General features: G+C 37.9%; 1 protein-coding gene across 2 annotated transcripts in view; it reads left to right on the forward strand.

Annotated features, from left to right (window-relative positions):
• Positions 1 to 23,072, forward strand: part of Adamts19 (ADAM metallopeptidase with thrombospondin type 1 motif 19) — a 187,349-nt gene that overhangs the window by 90,615 nt on the left and 73,662 nt on the right. The window contains exons 9-12 of one of the 2 annotated variants that reach the window (XM_031365741.1): positions 6,903 to 7,043; positions 9,219 to 9,369; positions 16,869 to 16,970; positions 22,439 to 22,569. In XM_031365741.1, the coding sequence (XP_031221601.1) occupies positions 6,903 to 7,043; positions 9,219 to 9,369; positions 16,869 to 16,970; positions 22,439 to 22,569 (525 nt within the window). The remainder of the gene's footprint in view (positions 1 to 6,902; positions 7,044 to 9,218; positions 9,370 to 16,868; positions 16,971 to 22,438; positions 22,570 to 23,072) is intronic. The other variant, XM_031365742.1, reaches the window with a different exon arrangement.

The raw sequence follows: 23,072 nt of genomic DNA on the forward strand, positions 1-23,072 counted from the left end.
ATATCCTGTCCATCACCTTTTCAGGATCTCTTCTTGTCAAGAGAAATGAAAGGACATTTATAATAAAGAAAACCACTTTCATTTACTTTGGAGGCTGGACTGTTGGTGCTTCACAGGCGGATAGCCTCAGTTATTGTCATCATGGATGGCAGCAGAGGCAGGAGAGACATTTACGGCAAACAGTCTTAGCATGTGGCTAAGCAAGCAGGAACTTCCCAACTGCAGTAGATCATCAGTATTCTGATGGGAGGGCCTGGTCTTGATTGTATCTGCCATCTCCTATAGCACTGAGGCGTAGTTTGAGCTCATCAAATGATTGCAGCACCTGTAGGCAGGCTGGCCACAGTGTTGGGGAAATTAAAAGAAACCTCTCATATGTGCTTTTTTCTTTCTCTTTTTAAACCTCTGTCTTTTTTTTACATCTGGATTGGAAATGGGACCCATGCCTTCATGTATGCCAGGAAAGCATTTTAGCACACATCTGATGAATTGCCTTATCTTGTATAGGTCTTAGACATGCTAATAGAAATACTTGTTTCATGGTGGTTTTTTTTTTCAAATTAAAGTGAGTCAAATGGTTAAAATTAAAATGAAATAATAGATATAAATTATTTTGTAATTCCAAATATCTAACCATTTTTCCATGAGGACACCACAGTGCAATTACATCAGACCAGATATATTGATACATTCAGTGGGATCAAATGATGTCTTATGGCAATCAATTTACTTTTAGTTACACGTAGACATCACTTGTTTCTTCTTTTATTAATTTTTATCTATAGCATACAGCTTCTAATGAGAAATATTCACACAGTCGCCAGAACAACTTCTTTTAACTTTAATTTTTGAGAATTCCATACATGAAAATTGTATTTGCATTATTTCCCCTCTTCCCCCTCTGAACCATCCACGCCGCCTTCTCATGCTTTTGCCTTATTCTTTAATTGTCATTTAGTTATGCTGAGTGCATTCAGTGCTACTCACGTCTATGTGTTGAAGCTGACCATGTGGAGTTGGATGATCTGGGGCTTCATCCTTGAAGGAAACTGTCTCTCTCTAGGCAGTTACTGATTCTCCCCAGCTCTTTATCTAGGGCTGGGACTTTGATGTACTTTCCCCATGCAAATTGCCATTTCAGTTGTGCTTTCGTGCGAATCTTCTTTAGGCCGCTCTCTTCTTGAGGTTCCATGGGTGCAGATTACTTGTCAAGTCACAGCAACTCTCCTGGTCCTTGGCTCTTACTATATTTCTGCACCTCTTCCATGGTGGTCCCTTAGCTGTAGGTGTAGACATTACACCGTAGGTATACCAGTTGACCCTAAGCACCACAATGTCACTTCTGTGTATTTTGACAGTATATTTATCTGTAGGAGCTCCCATCCGCTGCAAAAGAAATTTTTATGATAGGGATGAGAGCTGTATTTATCTAGGTGTATGAGTGTTAGGAATTTTATTGGTTTTTGAAAGTAATGGTAGTAGCAGGTTCTCCTGTAGGGTCTGTGACCTCTCCCACTATGAGTAGTTGGTTAGGTTTCCAGCACCAGGCCTGAGCCCTGCTACTTAGTGTCTCTTAAGTTTAATCACTCAATTGTTTGTTACCTCTAAGATATAAGTGCCACTATTGTACTCCCTGGGGATGTCTTACCACGCTAATCATTATCGTGTTATCAGGCCTTCCAGCTGAGTAAGACTCTTAGTGTTTTTCTCCCTTGGCACTTGGAATATGGAGTAATGCCTTGAGAGAGTGAGAGTTAATTCTTGTGGTAGAGTCTTCTAGGTTACTTCTGCTCCGTTCCTTCAAGTCTATGCTGTTTTCTGCAACAGGGTCTACCTTCAGATCTGGGAGGCTACTGGGTTCAATTGCAGACCAGAAGACTGTGTTGTTTTGCAGTCTATCTATCCAACATCTGGAAGGAAGTTTCCATGCCTAGTTGTAGATATTCTGTTCATCTGTGGCTTTGTGAGAAAGCATTATTATATTATAGGACATAACTCTATTTAAAATATATATATATATATGTGTATATATATATACATGAGTGTATATATAAAACATATATATTTAAACTATATTATATATAATAGTATTTTGAGGGAGAGTAAAAATAATAATATATTTTCCTATTGCTTTGTAAAACATCTTTACTGCTATTTATCTCTCCTTTATCCTTCCCACCTCTACAGTTAGAGAAAAACTCTTTTCCTTTTAATAAAATATTACTGTTTACAAATCAAGTCCTTTCCAAATTACTCCCCAAATGGGAGTGAATGCATGTGTTCTCCAGCTCTTCCAACATCAAAAGGGACCATCTTCAAGATCCAAACCAGTCTCCAGCTTTCCGCAGGATATCACAAAAACTTCCTGGCAGGGACTTTTAAACAAGTTGAGAAGTTTTATAAGATAAAAATATTTTTTCAGTTGACTTGACAACCATGTACAATGTTAGTGGAGAGGCTTATTTGCCCAAGGCTTTTGGTTGAAATGAATTGAAACTGAGATTATTAAAATGCAGTTCAGTCGCACAGCATGAGGAGAGGTGTTACTATGTCTTACTTGAAACAGTTTTCCGTGCGATGTGCATTACGTGGTATTATGTGGTTACAGAGCTGTATGTAGAGAGAAGTGCTTCTGCTAAATGGGAAGCATTCAAAAAAAAAAAAAAAAAAAAAAAAAAAAGCAAAAGAGCCCTCAGAACAAAAATCATCTGTATACATGGAGTTTGGTCCAGAAAGAGAAGCTTTGGACTAAGGTGATTTAGAGGTCTGTCTGATTGAGCATTGGACTGAGTGTGCATCCATCTAAGTCACAGATCTCTCCTTGACCTCAGAGCTGTCCTGATCTGTAAAGTTGAAGCTCTTCTAATGGGAACGTTATGCAGCTATTATGATGATTAAATGATATCATTCTAATGACTAATGTGTTGACCAGCACAGATAAAATTCACAGTTGTTTTATTTAAAAGTAGTAGAATCAAGACTTAGCAATGTTTCCTAGTGACTCCAGATGTGTTTCAAAATATACATATCTCAATTTATTGATAACTTTTTCTGGTGAGAATCAAATGTCCTTGGGAAATATTAATAAGTAATAATACCATCATCAGCTCGCTCCACGGCTACAGCTAAGTTCTAACATCATGACCAGAAGGAAACTGGCCTTCGGAGTAAAGAGTCTGCTTGGTCCCTCCACTGGAAAATCATATCAGTTCTTTGGAAATGGACGAATTGTTGAGCTTTGGACATTAAATCTCCCAAATGGATACACCACTTAAGAAGTTTTATTACTGCACTTGCGAAATGCCAACATTTGTTCATTATTCCGAAGACCTCCTCTTTAGGACTGAAGAATTGATCACATTCCACATAGTCAGAGGCTGTTAGCTAAAAGGGTGCCCAATGAGAATGCGGTAGCCAGAATTCAACAGGGGCATGATGCACTGATACCATAGGGGCCTACAACAGCGTGAGCCATTACTGACACAGTAAGACATCCTGGTTATTCTCCGAGACTGTGCCAAGCTTATAGGTGCTTTTTTTTTCTTATTTTATTTTGTTTTTTATTTAAATTTTTTATTACATATATTTTGATCATTTTTCCCTCTAATAACTCCTCTCAGACCCTCCCCACCACCCCACCCACTCAACTTGCTAAAATTCAATAACTTAGCAAAGTAGTTCTTGTTCTGAAAATTCTCATAATGAGCCTTAAGATCACACTTTCAACAAATAAAGCAAACATAGCAAATTACTTTTGCCTCTATGAATACTTTGTCAGAGGAAAATAATGCAAAAAAGTTTTCTCTTACTTACTACCCCATAGGGTCACTGTATAATTAGTTTCCATTTTCCTCCTGTGATCTTCATGACGAAGGGTTGGTAGGAGAGTGTCTTTCATGTTCACAGTTACTTTGCTACTAGTTTTAAATCTGTTCTCTTCCTGTAGATAGGGTACAATAGAGAAAAGTCACTTTAATGCCCAAATCTTGTCTTTCTCTCAGTGAGACTGTCTCATATACATCCTATACAATCTCTTACTTATGATTATCAAGCTTTGAAAGCATTTCTCTTACTATGTTTTAAGTCAATCGTGCTATTAATATGTGGGGATACATACCCAATTCAAAGACATTCATGAAAAATGGAAATATTATTCACTAGTGAGTGATTTCTTGCTCTGACAGTGAATAGTTACGTTTGATAGTGCATTTATTAGTTTAATTTAATCAGCATGATCATAGCTAAAGTTATCATACCTAACAGTGTTTTTTTACTTTTACAGAATACAAATGAGATTTATTGCCTGCATGCTAGCTTCCTCTTTCAAAGCCTATTGTCATAGTACATTTTTTATTCAAATATTTAATTTACATTTTAATAGTTTGTATTAATTTTTCATTTTGCTTTTGAACAAGTTTAATTGTGATCACCCAGAACTTTAATTAACATTCTAACTTAGTATTTTAAATTACAGTATATATGTTCTTATAAGTTTTACTTACAAAACTTTACTTTGGATTTAGAACAAAAATCAGAGGACATAGAACATTGCACTGTCATGCCATTGTTTGACGCTTCAAATGTATTAAACAAATCTTTCTCTTTCTGCTTCTACAATATTATCCCCTTTTCATGAGACCTTACATTGAAATCCTAAATTTGAGAATTAATTAAACATTAAATGAATTTTGTCTTAAAAAGAAGAGATTCTACTTGAGCTGTAGAGTGTGACTTCTAGGTGCCAGACGTTTAAGGATCCTAAAAGATTCTCATGCTCAAGAATTTTGAAAAGAAGAATTGAAAATATATAATAAAGCATAGAAAGCATTAGTCTCTACAAAATCCTATGGTAAGATAAGGTCACATACAAGCAGACAAGGGAGAAGCTAGTCCAAGTCTGTTGGAAATAAACTGCAGAAGCCTAGAATCTTAAGTAGAATCTGGTTGGGCTCAAAGCCTGACTACACATTGGGATCAAGGAGACGGGATGGAATGAAGTACAGTGCCCCCGTGTGTGATGGCTGATGGTAGCCTTGTAAGCCATACATCATCTCATTCTTTCTTTCCGACTGTAAGCAAGTCTTCACCAGCCAAATATGCAATTCCTCCTAAACCATAGGGTTACTTACAAGGTGGGAAAACCCTATGTTCATCGTAACAGAGATTTTTATGTGTAGTACTGTTTCTTGTTCAGTGATTTCTCACTGCAGAGACTGCCGTGCCTCCTCATACCCTTAGGAGTGAGACCTATGTGACCCATAGTGAGTATGGGCAGTTCCTGTCTCCATGTTCTTCGGGGTCAGGCCTGTGGAGTACACAGTTTTTACTGCGGACTTTTCCTGTCTACATATGATTAAGGGAGAGGGCGGGGATCAATAATTAATTTCGACACTGACTAGCCATCCTCCCGTTTTTAGTGGTAAAGCTCGTTGAGTGTGTTGTTACTGTGGAAGGTCTCAATTCCCATGGTCACGGGCACAAGAACTGTGGAACAGATAATTGCTGTAGAAATCTTGTCCTTGGTGTTCTGAGGAGTGAATCCTGTGGGCACAGAGTTACTGTGGAAGTTTTCTGTTCCCATGCTCTAGTGGAGAGTCTTGTTGAAGCACATTGGTTATTGCTGTCATTGTTTTCTCTCTCTTTCTCTATGTCTCTCTATCTTCCTTTGCCACACCTTCCTTCTCTTCTTTTGTTATTGTTTTTCATTTGTTTTGTTGTTGCTTCGTTTATTTTGAGACAGGCTTCCCATAAAAAAGCATGCAGTGTCTCGTTTCCACCAAAATATTGTATATCGGGGCAGAAAAGATCCAAGGTGCTCAGATGGTAGGTATACAGGGCATAGGAAGTGGGAAATAGTCAATTACAAGAAAGTAAGAAACATAGTTGATCTATCCCAAGGTATTTGAAATAAATGAAATGGCAAAAGATGAAGGTCTGAGGTCTCCATTGGGTCATCTGGAAACTGCCATATCAGGAGATAAGGAGCCAGATGAGTGTTAAAGTCAGCTTTCATTGTTAAAGTAGACGCAAACAAAAGAGGAATGCCAGTAAAAACATACTGGGATAAAACCCAGGAAGAACATCATACCAATTGTCTCCATTGTGTTGTAAGAATGTTTTATGATCTCCTTTAGGTGGCAATAGATATTGAAACGAGATAACAGTTGAGAGAAATATTTAGGAACTCTACTGGGCAAGAGCATTTCACAAACACAGTGATTGGTTGAAACTAGGAGGCACAAGTGTTGCTGTGGTGATAGTCTGGAATACAGTAGCTACCTAAATCATAACAAAGCAGCAGGGGAAAAAGAGTGTAAGTCGAAAGAGATGTTTTAAAGAGGAAGAACTTTAGTTAGGTTCTGTTGCAGCTGTTTCTAAATCATTTATTTAGAGTCAAGCCAAATTTTAAGGATCTCTACTTAAACAAACAGATTTATGATTCAACAGGAAAGATAATGATGGCCAAGAAGTTTTCCGAGAGATATTTTTGTTATTTGAGGTGTGTGGGAGAAGATGGAGCAAATGAGGAAAATGTTCCAAGATTAGTAGTTCAGTTTGGTTTCAGAATCCAGTGAAATTGAATGAAAATTTGATATTTTTATTCATTTAAATACAATGAAATGATATGTGTACAGATCAGATTCTTATATGTATATAAATGTGCATGTTGACGATATGTTGGGAAAATGTTCTTAATCAAATTACATTTTTTATTTTAAACTTGGATGATAAAGTTTTAAAATTTTTTATTTGAAACACAATCTTATTTTTGAACTAATTTCTTCAAAACTAAAATTTCTCATTACATGTTTTGGCTAGAATACCAATGTCATAATGAAAGAGATGAAAAATACTATTTGTTTCATATGAAATTTTTTTCTTTCAATCGTGTTTTAAATCAGCATGGGCATCAATCATGACAATGACCACCCATCCTGTGCTGATGGCCTTCATATCATGTCTGGTGAATGGATCAAAGGACAAAATCTTGGTGATGTTTCATGGTCCAGGTGCAGCAAGGAAGATTTAGAACGATTTCTCAGGTACTAGGATTATTAATTCCTTTTCTTACTGTGACTCTGTTAACCAGTAAAAACAACATGACAGAGCAGAACGGCCACCGCTGTAGAAACAGAGCTGGTGATTCTGATCCTCTTTTGTTGACATACAGTATGAGCTACAGCACATAGTTTAAGCCATCTGGTCTTTAGTTCTCTTACTTCTCAGACTTAAAGGATGGACACGATGATTTGGAAGTTAGAAAATTGCTATAATCATGAAAAATCTGTCACGGGATGTAGTTGCCTCTTCAATGTTACTTCGCAGAAACAGACTCATTGTATATCCCATAATATACCTGTTAGCACATGGAATGCCTTAACCAGTGTTTCTCAGCGTTCCTAGTGCTTTGACCCTTTAACACAGTTCCTCATTGCTGTGGTGACCCCCAACCATAAATTATTTTGTTGCTACTTCACAACTGTGGTTTTGCCACGGTCAATGAATTGTCATGTAACTATCTGATATGCAGGATATCTGATGTGTAACCCCAAAGGGGTTGTGACTAGCAGGTTGAGAACTGCTGCCTTAAATGAACCCCTATTTTCATTTATGGTACTTCAAGACTGTAAATATTTTTTCACCCAGAAGCAGCTCCAGCCTCTGTGGCCCACTGAACACTTTAGTCTTCTTGTACAATCTATCAAGAGCAATAGCATCTATCTTACCAGAAAGAGAAATGGAAAATACCGTTGTTATTTTTTGTTGTTGTAAAGTACTTGTACTTTGTCTATGATTTGGACAAAGGATCAGGTAAAAGACTAAGTGGTATGTGAAGGAGCAAATTTAGCTCTCCATAAATCTACAAACAGAAACCCATGAATGCCTAGCTAGTTAAGTCACTACAACAATGAACTTTATTCATTTACCCATATTTTTTAAATAGGTTATCCTATTTTATGTATTAGTTATTAAAGTATGGTAAAATATAATGTTTATTTGGGGTTGCCCATATGTGCATGGATGTGGTTATCCACGGGGCCATGAGAAACCTATTGGTGACCATTCCTCCAAAGGAGAATAATTCTCCCTCCCTTAACAGCCATTAGTTGTTAACATCTGGTAGTGGGTCCCTTGGAACTCCTCTCCCATCCATGCTGGAATTATGACTGGCTTGATCTTATGTGGGTCTTATCCAGGCAACCCTTCCAGGTGCAAGTGGTTGCTCAAAACATCTATACAATGCCCAGAACTCAGCAGTTCACAGCTCTCCACTGATTACTGACTCCTACATCCTTTTCCATGATGCTGTTTAAAGCTTGGATCATGTGAAGTTGATAAATTGCTACAGAACTACTTAGAGTGAGGACTCAGAATTATTTAAATTTGGCACTTGGCCTCTGCTTTAACTAATTCTGTAGGGAGTTAGGGGAATTTGGAAGGGAATGATGATGGATAGATATGATCAACATACATTCTATGAAGGTACCAAACTTTCAAAGGATAAAAACTTTATTTAAAATTTATAATGTTTATTGCATAACTACATCTCTACCCCAAACTTGGTCCAGTAGATTCTGTGCCTGCTGTGTGTCATGACAGCTCAGGATGTCATTCAAAGCATTAATAACTCAGAAAGGCTAGCAGCAATCCCATCCATGGCACCTCTTAGCTCGTTCTGGAAGAACATGCAAGACATTTGTATGTCTGTCTTTGCACATCAGGACTATGATCAAATTAAATGTCACATCAAACATGGAAGCCATATCACAATGTCAAGTACAGACATGTCCTGACTATTACCATTCCTCAGAAAGTGATTTACTTAAATACCCATGTAAAGCAGATACCACATGATGCTTTGGGGCAAGTTACTCTTGAGTCTGAGCTAATTAATATATACCTTACAAATGCCTAAAATCATGCTAACATCACAACAAATATAGAGCAGCTGAACTGATTCCTATGGATGGTGTTTATCCTCAAAATATTCTGTTAACTTGAATAGTACTGTTAGGATTATCTTAGCTGGTTATAAATAAAGTATTCTCATATACAGAATTCACTCTAAAATATTCAATGGCAGAGCTACTAAGCATTTTATTAAATAATACATTTTAATTTTATTATGAAACTGTTTTTTTTTTCTTACTAAGTAAGCAAATTACTGTTCCATTAAATTCAAACTAAATAAAAATCTTGTATCTGCACGTGAACAGGTCGAAGGCCAGTAGCTGCTTGCTGCATACAGATCCACAGAGTCTCAGCTCTGTGCTGGTTCCCTCAAAACTGCCAGGTTTGGCTTACACTGCAGACGAACAGTGCCAGATCCTCTTTGGGCCTTTGGCTTCTTTTTGTCAAGAGATGCAGGTAAGGGCCACAGGCAGCCATCTTTGATCTCTCACATTCGCTGTTTAGAGGAACTCATTGGTGGGAGAGATGAGTTTATTTTAGTATGTGTTGATCCAAATCATGCCAAACCTCAAAAGAAATGTTTGAGAAAAAGTATTTGGGCAATTCAACCCAACTCTACAACCTCCCTGAGGGTCACGTGATCCTCGCCTGCCTTCTGGTCGTGATTCTGACCCGCTTTATTTCAAACAGGGCCACTAGACTTGTAACCGTAACCCCAGAACCCCTGCTGTTTTCTTTACATGTTGGAAGTGAAAGCAGTAAGACATGGGTATTTTTAAAAAGCCAACAACAACAAAAAAGGACTAAGCCAGAAAAGAGAGACCTAGAAGTTTCCACTTCAAACAAAACAAAAGCAAACAAACAAACAAAAAAACCCCCACCAAAACAAAACAAAACAAACAAAGAAACAAACAACCCTCCCCCCACATACACACTCAAGTCAGGCAAGTATTTATGTTATGCTAGAATAACTCTTTTAATATTAAGCTTTTATAAGTGTTAACTGGGCAAAATGTAATAAAATAATATTGGTAGAAGAGCCATCCATCCTTAATCAAAAAGTGTTAATAATTATTTCTTATAAAAGCAAAGTTTTGAGAGGGAGTTTTTAAACTGGTTGGTCATGTCAACAATAGAACTGTCTTCCAACTTTCATTTTACATTTGATAAATTCATATTATTGTGTGTCACAAATTCACTTGGATTGCTATAGGGTTTTTTTTGTTTTAATTTCTAAATGTCTAATTGTTTAGGAGATTTTTTTTTAAAAAAACAAAATCTGTTTCTTAGTATTATATACTATTTTATATTAAACATTGTTCAAAAAATGTTTAAATTTTTAAGTATCCAGAAATTTTCCTAATTTTTCTCAAAATTTTTACACACACATACACACATACTCACACACACACACACACACACACACACACACAAAAAAAACCTGTTACATTTTTAGCATCCATTGTGACACCTCTCCTTGTAATGTCTGCTCTCACCCAGGGCTAGGCTGGTATCATGTATATTAATTAAAGGAACCAAACAGTACAGGACATTTCATCAGAATAGCTTCTGGTGTCACTCCAGTCTGCTGTGCTAGCTGGTGAACCACAGCCAGCCTAAAAGGGAGTGAACATGGGAGTCTATCGTAAAGCTTTATTGGCAAAAAGAGTTGGCCAGTCCCAAGTGGTTTACTAAACTCACCTCTGGGGTTGAAAATGTAAGTGCTGAATATGTCCCAGTCTACATAAATTTAAGGTTATCCCTTTCATTTGGAGAATAGAAACATGTAACAGGTAGCCACATACATGCATTCTGCTCTACGCTGTAGTCATCATACATGCAAATCTATGCATACTGTGAGCCACAAAGCAGTGTCACAGTGTGTTCTTAAACATCTGCATGCAGTTTAAACAGTGATACGTTATGATAGTTACCTTCTCACAGTCCTACGTTATGTAAGGAGAGAAGGTCTCCCCTTTGGTTACGTTTCTCCTGCTAACTTCCATTTGGATTTTGCTCATGGTAAATTTCCCTACATCTGAAAATGCCTGTTCACATGGAAATATATTTCTCCTACATAGGACGTGGGCCTGGCATTTGCTTCCTCCCCATCCCAAAGGGGTTTCCTTCTCTTTTGTGTTGTGTTGTACTCCCTCCTGTCTTCCAGTCTCCTGTGGCATTTGGTAGGAAGTGCATTGTCATCATTTCTCTGAGCACATTTCTGTCCAACCTCTTCTGTCTTCTCTCCTCCTAATGATTCTGTTAAGCATGTGGAGACTAGGCTGGCCTCACGTGTCTCCTTAGCATTTTCTCTTCTTTTCAGTATTCTCATTCATAAGTTCAGATTCAGTAATCCCACTTCATTTATTTTTTTTGTTTGCTGAATATTTTCCACATAATCTCTTGCGTGTCTAAGCTTATCACAGTATGTATTTACCTCACATAGTTTTTCAATAAAAAGTGGGTCTCCATTGAGTCCCCCTTTGTCTCTTTCTTTCAATGAAAAATGGATCTCCATTGGGACCCCTTTTTCTCTTCCTAGAGCCTGTCCCACGTACATTTCTTGAACCTCACTGAGTATGTTTATGAAGCCAGTTTAAAGTGTGAAAAATGGAACTATGTCTCATGTGAGGTTTCAATGGTTTCACTTTTCTTTTTTTTCTTCGTTGGGTTTCATTTTTCTTTGTCAAGTATCATATTTTACCAGCTCTTCACAGATGACTAATATCTAATTGTGGAGTATCAATGGTGATCCTACATTTTTTAAAGCAGGGGTAAACACTGTGTCTTGGGGAGTTAGCAGCTGGAATTGTAAGCAAAAATCTAATAGGAATATGGTCATGCAGATTTGTTTACATATGCTCCATGGCTGTGATCCGATTATAATTATAGCATTAAACACAGGTCATATGATCCTGAGGCATGAAATACATGATATTTGGTACATTTTAGAAAAAAAAGCATGCTGACCTGTTGTCTAGACCACATTTTGTGATATTCTGCAAAAGAATATGATGCTTGGTATTGGTTTCCCCCCTTTTCATTACTTTTCTTTTTCTTTCTCGAAGTTAATTAAGTTAATTAGATTTAAACCAGAAGTTTTACACTGTCTACTGTAAGTCTGGTTTCTGCTGCCTTCAGTGGCATTGGTAATGTGGTCTGTGTATTCCTTAAGCCCAGTGTCAGTAACAGACAGATTTTTTTTTTTCAGTCCCCTTCCCTCTGGGGTTACATCTTCAGTGGTAGCAGCTTTGACCACCCAGGTTCTGCAGCTAGGGTGACATACTTTCCAGTCTCCCGATGCCAGGCTATGACAGAGAACAGCTCCACAGTCAAAACTGTAAAGGGAGATAATATCTGGCCATTATATCAATTTCTTCTCACTGGATGACTTTTGTTTTCATGATTGATGTGTTCTGCCTAACAGTCCTTTGCAGCTTACTACTGTATCAACTGTCCATGCATGCCCTGCATTTTCTTTCCAAGAATTTCTTATACCTCTGTCTCTAGTGATCCTGAAACACGAGAAGAGTGGAAAGAGAAATCGGCAAGCTTACATCACTGACAGTGGTACCTCTGTCTATTAATAGGAGGCATTTCCCAGATGCGAGCGAGCTCGATTCTTAGTGCTGCTTGCCTTTAGATGGAGCTTCACAGTTGGAGACTAACATCTATTGCCCCAGGCCTTCTGCTGTCTTCTTGGTTTCTGTTCATTTTTCTTGGGCTTTCTACCTGGCATGGTTTCTCAATCCTCAGCGAGGATATCATATTCCAATTTCTTATGGGAGGAACACCACATAGAAGTGCCCTTTGTACACTTTTTGTTTTGTTTCATTTTTGGTGGTGGTAAAAAATTTGTGTTTGCTTGAATGGGATTTGAAGGAAACTTTAGCTTAGTTCAGTAGTTTAGATCAACAGGGTTTAATCTTTGTTTTTTTGGGGGGGTATGTGCTTATGTTTTGTTTTTGCTTGAGTATGGAAGCTATTCATGTTCTTACATTGACTCAGAGTGTTTTCTTCGCTGTATTCTATTTTTTTGAAAGAAAACCATCACTGTTCATTTAGGTTTTTTTAAATCATTTTTATTGGACATTTTATTTATTTACATTTCAAATGTTATCCCCTTTCCCAATTCCCACCCCGCCCCCAGAAACCACCTATCCCATCCCCCCTCCTCCTGCTTCTATGAGGGTGTGCTGAAGACCCTGCTATACCACTCCTGGGCATATACCCAAAAGATGCTCCAACATATAACAAGGACACATGCTCCACTATGTTCATTTGGGTTTTTATTGTAAGCATTCCACCAATTTCAAGGGATCATATGCTGAGGTTTTAATAAAGCAGTGTGTTGGCCAGCAAAAGGACTTAGTTGGTAAAAGGAGCTTGCAAGCAAGCTCCACATGCTGAGCTCAATCCCCAGTATGCACCTGTGGAAGGAGAGAACCGGCTCCCATGTGTATGTATTCAGGTCCTCTGCCTCATGCAAATAAATGAAGAATATTTTTTAACAAAATAAAAATAAAGTGTAGAAATGTTAACATGTTTTATGTGAATATATAGAACACAGAATTTAAAGTAATTCCTGGGCCTGGTTACATTTTTCAGTTCCTTAATATTAAAAATTAATGAAAAAACCATTGATCATTCTGCATTAAATTTTCTATTGATTGCTCTATTCAGAATGTAGTTAAATATAAACTTAAAATATAGCAATCACTAAAATGTCTTGTTCCTAAACTCCCAGTCTAATCCATCCTATCGTGTGATTAGAAGTGTGGCCTCTCGTTCTTTCTCCTAGAGAGTTTGTGTGAGCTACAAGACCAGGTTCTTAAAATGATTTATATGTGGACCAGAAATATTTTCATAGGAAGGACAACCAATGAATTTTAACTCTTTAGGTGATAGTTTACTAACGCACTCCATGACTGAAAAGATTTTTTTTAAGCACAATTTTATAAATAGGCTGTATTTGCAGTGATAAGTAGAGCTACTGAGATTGTGTTTTAGAGGAAAATCCATTTAAAAGCAAATAGTTACATGCCTCAAGATGAATTACTACTTGGATGTATATGACTTCAGATCATTTATTTTGACAAAAATGTTTAAAAGATTTTAACGGAACCATTTGCTACAAACAAAGAAAACTTTATATTTATACATAGAGAGGTAAACACACATATAGTATATGTGTGTACACCTATGAAAAGCCTATTTGAAATAAATACACCAAATCACATTATGCATTTGAAAGGACATTTCGTCATTCTAAAAGATTAAACCATGAACATTGCTGGGTTTTGTATTTGTGATTAGATGTTCCACGCATACTGTTAGAAGTATTAAAATTCTTTTAACCGAAAAACTAAGAGATCTTCCACAACCCAAGTTTAAAATTTTGAATGGTGACTGTGTAACCTAGAGAACGCTTTGTTATAATGTTCTACCCTAACCCTACCGGACTCTTCTCCTATGAAAGCCAAAGTAGGACACAACATTAACTTCACACATCTGACACATTCCCCTTTAAAGGTTGAAACATCCTATACCAGTTCTTCCCTTGCTTCAGCTGGAAGTGAACTGGCATGCTTCAGAGGACGGAGACTGTAGCTTACTTAACGTAGATCTCTAGACCTATGGAACACAAAGTATCCAGGAGATCCCCTCTGGGTGATTTATTATCCCGGGTTATGCTTATCTTGAAAAGCTGCCAGCTTTGCTGTTTACGTTTTCAGTGCTTCTAGGGGGACTTGATTAGAACACCTGCTGTTTTGAAGAGCTAAGTGCTAATGGTTGAAGGTCAGAATTTGGACCACCAACCGTGGTCAGCTCTGCAATGGAGCCTGTGGAAGAGTTGGTCTTTACTTGACTGAAGAACCTAAGTAATTTTTTTTTTATTTGAACCCAAATGAACTTCATCGAGTAGAAGTAAAGTCATCCTTTGCTGGGAAGGCAGCACTTGGCTGTCTAATGACAAGTAAAAGTCTTTTAAAAAGAATATGAGAAGGTGAAATATTTAGGAACTAAAATTATAAACCTGAGATTTGTATAAATGAATCTACAAACAGCATTTGGGGGTTCTCAGGAACCTAAAGGAGTTTCCTAGATGAGTTTTTGGGAAAGCTCTACACAAGGGTTGGGATAAAGCACATTCAAAATAAAGTAAAATGTATTTGCACAAAATATTTTGATGTGAAGATTTTTTTTTTGACAGAAGAAAAAAGAATAAATAAATTTGACCTTTCTCCTGGTATACTAGAAGCTTAGGAAATTACATACAGTTCATAAGTTTAAATCCTAAACACAGAAAAATAATAGTTAAGGAGAGTTCTGAAGAATTAGCTTTAGATTCATAAATGACTTTATTTGAAGTATTAGCTTAAATATGTCTGCCAGTATGTTTAGTGCTTCCAATGATATGTTAAGCACAAGCTGGGGTCATACCATCTGTTCTATACACAATCTTCTGAGTGAGCTCCTGGAAATAACTTCTTGCTTATCAGCCTTGTAGTCATGGGTACTGGGATCCCTTTTTCTATTTATGTGATGTCTTTAGTCCTTTCTGGTTCTCTACTTCTTTCCCAACTCCTTTGGAATAACTGATGCAGATATCGATTACATGTACACAGGCAGTATACAGTGTTAATTACCCTCTTTGTCTGTTTCTTCACTCTTGTTCCTCACGTCTCTTCCATTCATAATCTTCCAATTGAATTGTGAAGACTTTTCTCTGCGTCTGTGACATAGTGACTTGACATTTAGAAGGGGATTGCTTTGAATTTGTAGATTGCATAAGACAGTCATTTTTACTGTAGTCATCCTACCAATCCATGCGCAGAGAGAGGTGTTTCCATATTACTGGCATTTAATAGGGACGCCCAGATTGGGAGCAGGAAAGTAGAAAGCTGGGAGGGAAGAGTGAGTTCACACTCCAGGTGGCTGTGCACCAGAGGGAAGTTCTGTGTGTCTTTATGAAGAACGGCCTATGTATTCTTAATGAATTGATCATGAGTCACCCAACACAGAAAGGCTCAAATCTATAAAAGAAAAGTAGAGTTGGTAAGAGAAAGAGAAGAGGGCAGCATCTGGGATGCAGCTGGAGGGAAGTCCATGGAAAGAGGAATTGGAATACTGCTCCTTAGTAGAAAACAGATGGAATGAATGTCTGTGGATAGGGCTAATCCCACTTGTTTGATAGTGGGAAGATAAGAGCAATCTCTCTTCTTCAGTTTCTTCAGTCTTTCAATGTTCTTCTGGACTTACCCCAAATATACTCTTCCTATTTCCCCCATTTTCTTAGAATTATTTTATTCACACCATGTCTAGCTAGGAAATATTAATTTTAACTTTTCACTGCAAGTTTCACATTCCAAAGTTCTGACATGTATTCATACATCAGTAGAAGTGGCTGGTAATGGTGGACAGATAACTCCATAGAGTTATGTGTGCATCAAGACTATGTGCATTAACTGTGAGGTATAAGCATAAAGGGAGGTACATGCATGAAGACGTGTTAGGAAAGAGGTGCTCATAAGGAACACAAGCAGAAATCCGTAAGGGCAGGGGTGAGAGCTCAGTAGTGGAATGCCTGTCTAGCATGCTCAGGGCCATGGCTCATGCAGCAAACATAGAAAAATAAAAACAAAGTTTTTTATTCTTTCAGCCTGGCAAGTTTTCTGTTAATAGCTACATACTACATAATTTTATGTATCCTTCTGCAATTACCAAGAGACTTTTTTAAAGATTGAAATTAAAATTTATTAAACAGAATTTCTATGGGTACCTACCAAGTTGTCTATTCCCTACAAACAATCTGTGCATGGTTTCATTTATATTTATTATTAAGAAAGGTTAAGCATATTTTCAGTCATGCACTTTTAGTGCATCCCAACAACTGACCTAAGCTCAACTCTGTGGCCCATCCCTCCCCTTCTGATGCCATATCCTGTTTGCAGCATGTTATCTGCACTGGTCTGTGGTGCAGAGTGGAGGGGGAAGCAGAGTGCAGGACCAAGCTTGACCCACCAATGGATGGGACTGACTGCGACCCTGGCAAGGTGAGTGCCTTACATTGCCAAGCATAAGTAGCACTATTGCATACACTGGGAAACTTGCGTTTTCTCCTGACAGCTACATACATGTCCATCTTAGATTCAGTCGTATCACTTCAGCATGTTAAAATGTTAATATTTAAATCTATCTTTAATTGTAATTTATATGTTTTCATATAGATGTTTGTTTTGTTAATATTAAGGTGTGTATTTTTTAATATTGATCATTCTAATATTCACAATCAAGTATAAATATTACTTTCCTCCCAAAGTGAGCTCATGGTCTTTTATTAGTCAAATAACACAGAAATGAAATAAACACAACTAAGAGGATGTGATAAAATTTCTCAGAGCACTGATAAAATTTTTTAACTATATTTTTTTTCTCAAGAGTTCAGCTATCATGGAAGCTGGTCAGTAGTTTTCTTTTTGTGGTTGTTGTAGAAGTCTGGTTTTGGTACGGGAGTCATACTACCTTCATAAGAATTTGGGAAGGATTCTCCCTTTTTTCTATTATATGCAGTTATTTGAGGATGTTAATGTTAGTTCCTTGAAGGTCTGGTAGAAGACTGCACAGTAATCGTCTGGACCTGAGGGGTTTGTTGTTGTTGTTGTTGTCATTGTTGTTATTGCTGTTTTCTTTAGGAGCAGATTTATTTTTAATTATTCAGTTTATCTTGATTCGCTTTTGGTAGGTCATATGTATCCAGAATTCCACCCATTTCTTTTACATTTTCAGATCTTTTAACATAAATACTCTTTACGTTATTTCATAAAGTACAAATTTCATAGCACTACGGTTAACATCAAAACCCTGGAGAGGTCTCATGTTAATATAGTGTCACCTATATATATATAAAGTACCAGAACAGTTGTGTCAGAGAAACAGGCATCCCATAATACCCTCTGAGGTTCCAGAAAAGCACAGGCTGCCTGGAGATGTGAATATATACGCATAGCATGTTTTTTACACCAACAGAAAATAATTGAAAATGTTTTTAAAAAGTTAACTATTTTATTCAGGCCCCACCCCTTGGTGAGGTGTTATTGTCAGTGGATTGTTGGTAGGGAAGGGGGAACCATCTTTTTGTGAAGCTATGGCTATTTAGATGTTTGGCATGGATGTCCCCACACTGATGGGTTATCCAAGAACAAAAAATAAATAAATAAAAAATTTTAAAAATAAAAATATAAGAAAGCAAAAAACAGAAAGAAAAGAGAGACCTGAGACTATGGGAAGCTGGGAGGAAAAACATGTTTATGAGGATTTGGGGGAGCTGGAGGAGGGAAATGAGAGGTGGATATGAGCATATTTTATTTTATGTGTGTGTGTGTGTGTGTGTGTGTGTGTGTGTGTATTAAATTCTCAAAAATACATTCTTAAGGGAAATACATTTGTAAGGGAAGAAGAGTTGATGGGTAAGATTTATGAGCCAATGAATCGATATAGGTAAGAACTTCTATTTCTTTAATTTAAAGAGAAAAACCTTTGGAAGCAATTAGAAGTGTTTTATCACTGTCAGTAAGAGAATGGCCTCCTGGGGACTCTTCTGTGAAGTATCCGTCTGTCGCTTAGAGGCTGTGCTGATTCTTTTTCTATGAGATTAATTGGAGAATGAAGATTGAGGTCTGTTTCAACTTTTTCTGAAATTATACACAGAAGTTCAACAGTGTATGTTTATCAGGAACATTTTATGACATTAACCTGAGTAATTTATTGCTTGAATCGTAAAACTCTGTAAGGGCAATCATTCTCTTCACCCTAAAGACACGGATGCAGATTCGCATAGGGATTCCTGAACACCCTGCCAGGAGCTGTCGGACATCTTAGGAGTCACCCCTCTTCTTTACTGCTTCACTTTTGTAATCCGAGTTCTAAATATTTTCACTCTAATAGTCTTCTTATATTGTTAGGAATAATTTACAGTCTTGAGATCCCTAAAGTAAATTTGTTCTTTCAGCCAAAACTGTAATTACTCATCAAAGGTAAGATGTTTTCTTTCCCTGTGACAATGCTAATGATATTCCTCTGCAGGGTCTTAACACTTAGCACTTGAAAATGCATGAGCTTCTTCATTTCCTGGGCCATGTGGTTCTTCCAGTGCCCATGTGTCCCAGTAGCCATCATTCAGAAAACTGCCAACCTTGTTCCATCACTGAGAATATTTTGTTTGTTTGTTTTTTTAACAGACTTAATGCATTTATTTTTCTTTTTATAAAAACTCTTATGTGGTAGCCAGAGCTGGAGCCTGAGTCCTCTGAACAGAGTGACTCTGGTGTGGGTTTTCACAAGATGATCAGTGAATTCCTGATAAGGAGACTTGGTGAACAGTCTTTTTCAGGCCTTTGATAGCGTTTATGCCCATTCCAAATGGTGTTAGTTTGGTACATGGTACAAAACAAGAAACAAATGTTTTTGTTTCTGTTTTGGTTTTTGAAGTTTGCTGTGCTATGGTGAAGAGAATTAAGTAGTATAAATAAATGTACTCCCTCTGAAGGTGTGGAATTGAATCTGAAAAGGCACCCATACAGTTCTCCTAGTCAAGTGATTTGGAAGGTGGACTTTTATATGCTGTTTTAGATAGCATTTTACAAAGTTAAAGAAGCCACCTTTTTTTCTTAACAACGAATACATAGCTATTTAATATGAAATAGCAAGGAGGTGGGTTTTCTCTCATTCACAGAATTTCCTCAGACTGGAAGGAGAGGAAAGGAGGCTTCCCCAGCAACTTGGCATTAGACTACACTGAAAGATTCATTATAATCTAGTCATTTACCTTCCTGAATTAAGACACCCGGGATGGATATGGTCATTCACTACTGGAAACAATGAAGACTTCCCCACCCTGACAATCACCGGGTGTATGTGCATTGAGCTCCTGTCTGCCTTGCCCTTCTCCCCACTTCCACAGCATGTGCTGAAGGCGTCCTGAGAGGATGGTCCTGTGGCTTTGACGTCATCGTGTCCCTCCCCCAGCCCTATTTTTCTAACTTCCTACGCAGGTCTCCATAAACATTTGGCCAAGCAGAAGCACAACCAGATATTTGAGGGCACATCCCGCTACAGAAGTGATCAATATTATATAGTCAATTAATCTTTTTGTCAATCAAACAGTTTGTAGATAAGAGAATTTTTGACTATTTAAACCGTGTGTGGCATTTATTTCTTGAGGTAAGAAAGTAACAAACAATTGGTACAAAATATGGTAGTACTAAATTTATGGAACGTGTCACTAGGAACACTTTTGTGTAGTTATTTATTATGTAATGATTTTTTTTAAGCAAAATTAACACTTTCCCTAACATGGAAAAACACTACCTACAAGATGCAAAAGCAGGTCCCTCTCCTTTGATCATGAGACCTGGTTGTCTGCAAAGTGACAAACCTTGGATCTCATGTTACAGTTTCTTTAAATATCGCCAGTTTGTGCAGGCTGGCTTGCATATCTGTTTCCACTTTTCTTCATGTGCCAGATGTGATCTAGTTTAAATTATATACAGGTTAAATCGTAGCCCTTTCCAGAAGACTTCCAGTCTGCGATGAACTCTTGCCCAGCCAGCCAGTGCCAGCTTGTTGCTAAATGGGCAAAGATCTGTGATAGGTACCCAGGGAAAAGTAAACATTCCTCCATCCAGCAGGCCAAACAGTGTGACCAACTCAGGTTTGACAGGTTTTATACTGGTGCTTTTCCATGGCTGCCATGACATTATCGAGTGCTCAAAGCTAGTATGTAATATATAAGTATTTACATTGATCACGTTGCCCCTTTTTGCAGATCAGATATTCCCATAAAACTATAATTTACTTATTAACACACCTGCAATAGTGACACAGCCCATGTTGCTTTTCAAGATGAAACTTAAGGCATATTAAATCTAAAAGAGGTTGAATTAAAGCTCTGACACAATACAAATATACAGGAAGTGATTAGTTATGCTAGTATCAGCATTTCTCATTCTGGGGGTTGCTGAACCTTTCTCAGGGCTCACTTAAGACAACTGGAAAGCTCAGATATCACCATTGTGATCCATAACTAACAAAATCAGAGTTACGAAGTAGCAAAGAAAATAATTTTATGATTGAGGCTCATCACAACACGATGGTGACAGTATTAGGAAGGTTGAGACCCACTGGCTTACATAGATGTCAGTTGAATGTAAGCTATATGATATATTGGTGTTTTCTAAGTTGTCTCTTCTAAAAATAGCAAAAAAAAATCCTCAAATATAATTTTAAATCAAGACATTAAAATCCAAGTGAACGAAAATTGGCTTTGTGAAAACCTGTTCACAGCATGATTGTGATGATAGAGTTAATAAGCTGTTACGGTTATCATGTGTAACCACGAAGGACTTCTGCATTGTGCTCTGTGCCACATCCAACCTCTGCAACGCAGTCCTTAGGCTGAACGAGATTCTTCTACACATTGGACACGAGCGAGAAGAGACTCGGAGCATTTCTGCACTTTCTTCAACATTTTTCAAATCTTGATGTCCTTTGCCTCAGCAAGCCCTCCAGGGCCAGAGGGACCATCTTTCCCACCTTTGCTATTTTTATAGTTACTGGTTTAAATGGTCCAAATATTATAACATCTCATTCATGGTATGATATTGTGGCCTTGTGCCTCTTTTCCGTGTTCATCATCTATGTGATTAATTTTTCCAGAGAAATTATAGTACTCTTGTCTACCTAATTGATCATTCCTCAATAACTGTAGAAATGCCCACTCTTGTCTACCTATCCCATCATCTTTCAAAAACCATACAAGTAACACCTTTCATGGCTGTAGGTTTAACTTCATGTAAAACACACATGACTAAGAAATAAACACAAGAACCGCATGCCTCCTTCTATTCTTAAGGTAACACTTCCCAGTTAAAGACATGAGATTAGGTACAGAGCTTAGAAGTGAAATGCAGATTTCTACAATCCCATTGCTCAGGTCTTTCAAACAAAGGACTTTCAGATGAAAGCTTGCTATATACTTACTGTTAAGGAGAACTCTACGTTCGCCAAAAGGTCTCCGTCAGCCTACTTACAGAAGGAAAATTAGTGCTGATCGTTCATACTTATCCATGGCAGCTTTGGAATCTGTTTTTGTTTGGGGGGTTGTTTATTTGGCCTCTTTTAAATAGTTCTACAGAATGCATTAGCTTTTCTCCTCCCCTTTTAAACCTCAGGATCCCTCTCCACTGCGTCTGCTCTTTCTCCCAACAATGCTGGATTTTCGGCCCTGTAGTAGCCAATCTCTGAGTATTGTTTTCATGCCGTGATTGTTAATGACACCAGTGCAGCAGAGTAGGCCTTAAGATTGGAAGTGCCAGATAACTTTCGTCTTTTGCAGCCTTCGTATTTGCCACTTGGGCTGCCGTCGACCTAACTGACTTGCCTTAATTCCAGTGACTGTGTAGACCAGTGAATGATTTTCAGTTGTGCCCTGATTTGTTCACCTAAGACATGACTTTTGGAATAGTGGTGTAAGGCTGGAGAATGCACCCGCAGGACCCCTGCACCCGAGCACTTGGCTGGAGAGTGGAGCCCGTGGAGTTCCTGTAGTCGAAGTTGCAGTTCTGGGGTCAGCAGTCGAGAGCGCAAGTGTCCTGGGTAAAGTCACAGCTCCTGGCTTGGGGGAGGGCGTTTGGTCATCAGTTTTGAAATAACAAAGCCTTTACCACCTGTAAATCCTAATGGACCACGAAGGGAGCTGGTACAATTGTACTACTGCCTCAAATGGTTTACCCAAAATAAGATGTCTCCTTTAAGAGGCAAACAGTGATCAGGCTTTCTCACAAAGAGTAATGAAATCTACAAAAAGACACTGTCCATGAGAGTAAGTCAAAGGAAACGTATTCCAGTGAGCAGGTTGAACATTAGAAGGGTCACTGTAAACAGTAGAAGGGCTTGGAGGGAAGGCAAGAGGATGCTGGGACTGAAGGCAGAGAATGAGAGCAAAGTTAATAATAATAAAAGCTAAAAAACAAAAATAAAGTAAAATGAAAACAAATACAAAATAAAAAACAAAAAAAGAAGGAACAAAAGTCCGTGCTGGGCCCATGTACAAGGCCACTGCGCTTGTAGAGAGCACAGAGGAGCGGGGGGGGGGGGGG

The sequence above is a fragment of the Mastomys coucha genome, unplaced genomic scaffold (genome assembly GCF_008632895.1).
Source record: "Mastomys coucha isolate ucsf_1 unplaced genomic scaffold, UCSF_Mcou_1 pScaffold13, whole genome shotgun sequence".
NCBI lineage: Eukaryota > Metazoa > Chordata > Mammalia > Rodentia > Muridae > Mastomys > Mastomys coucha.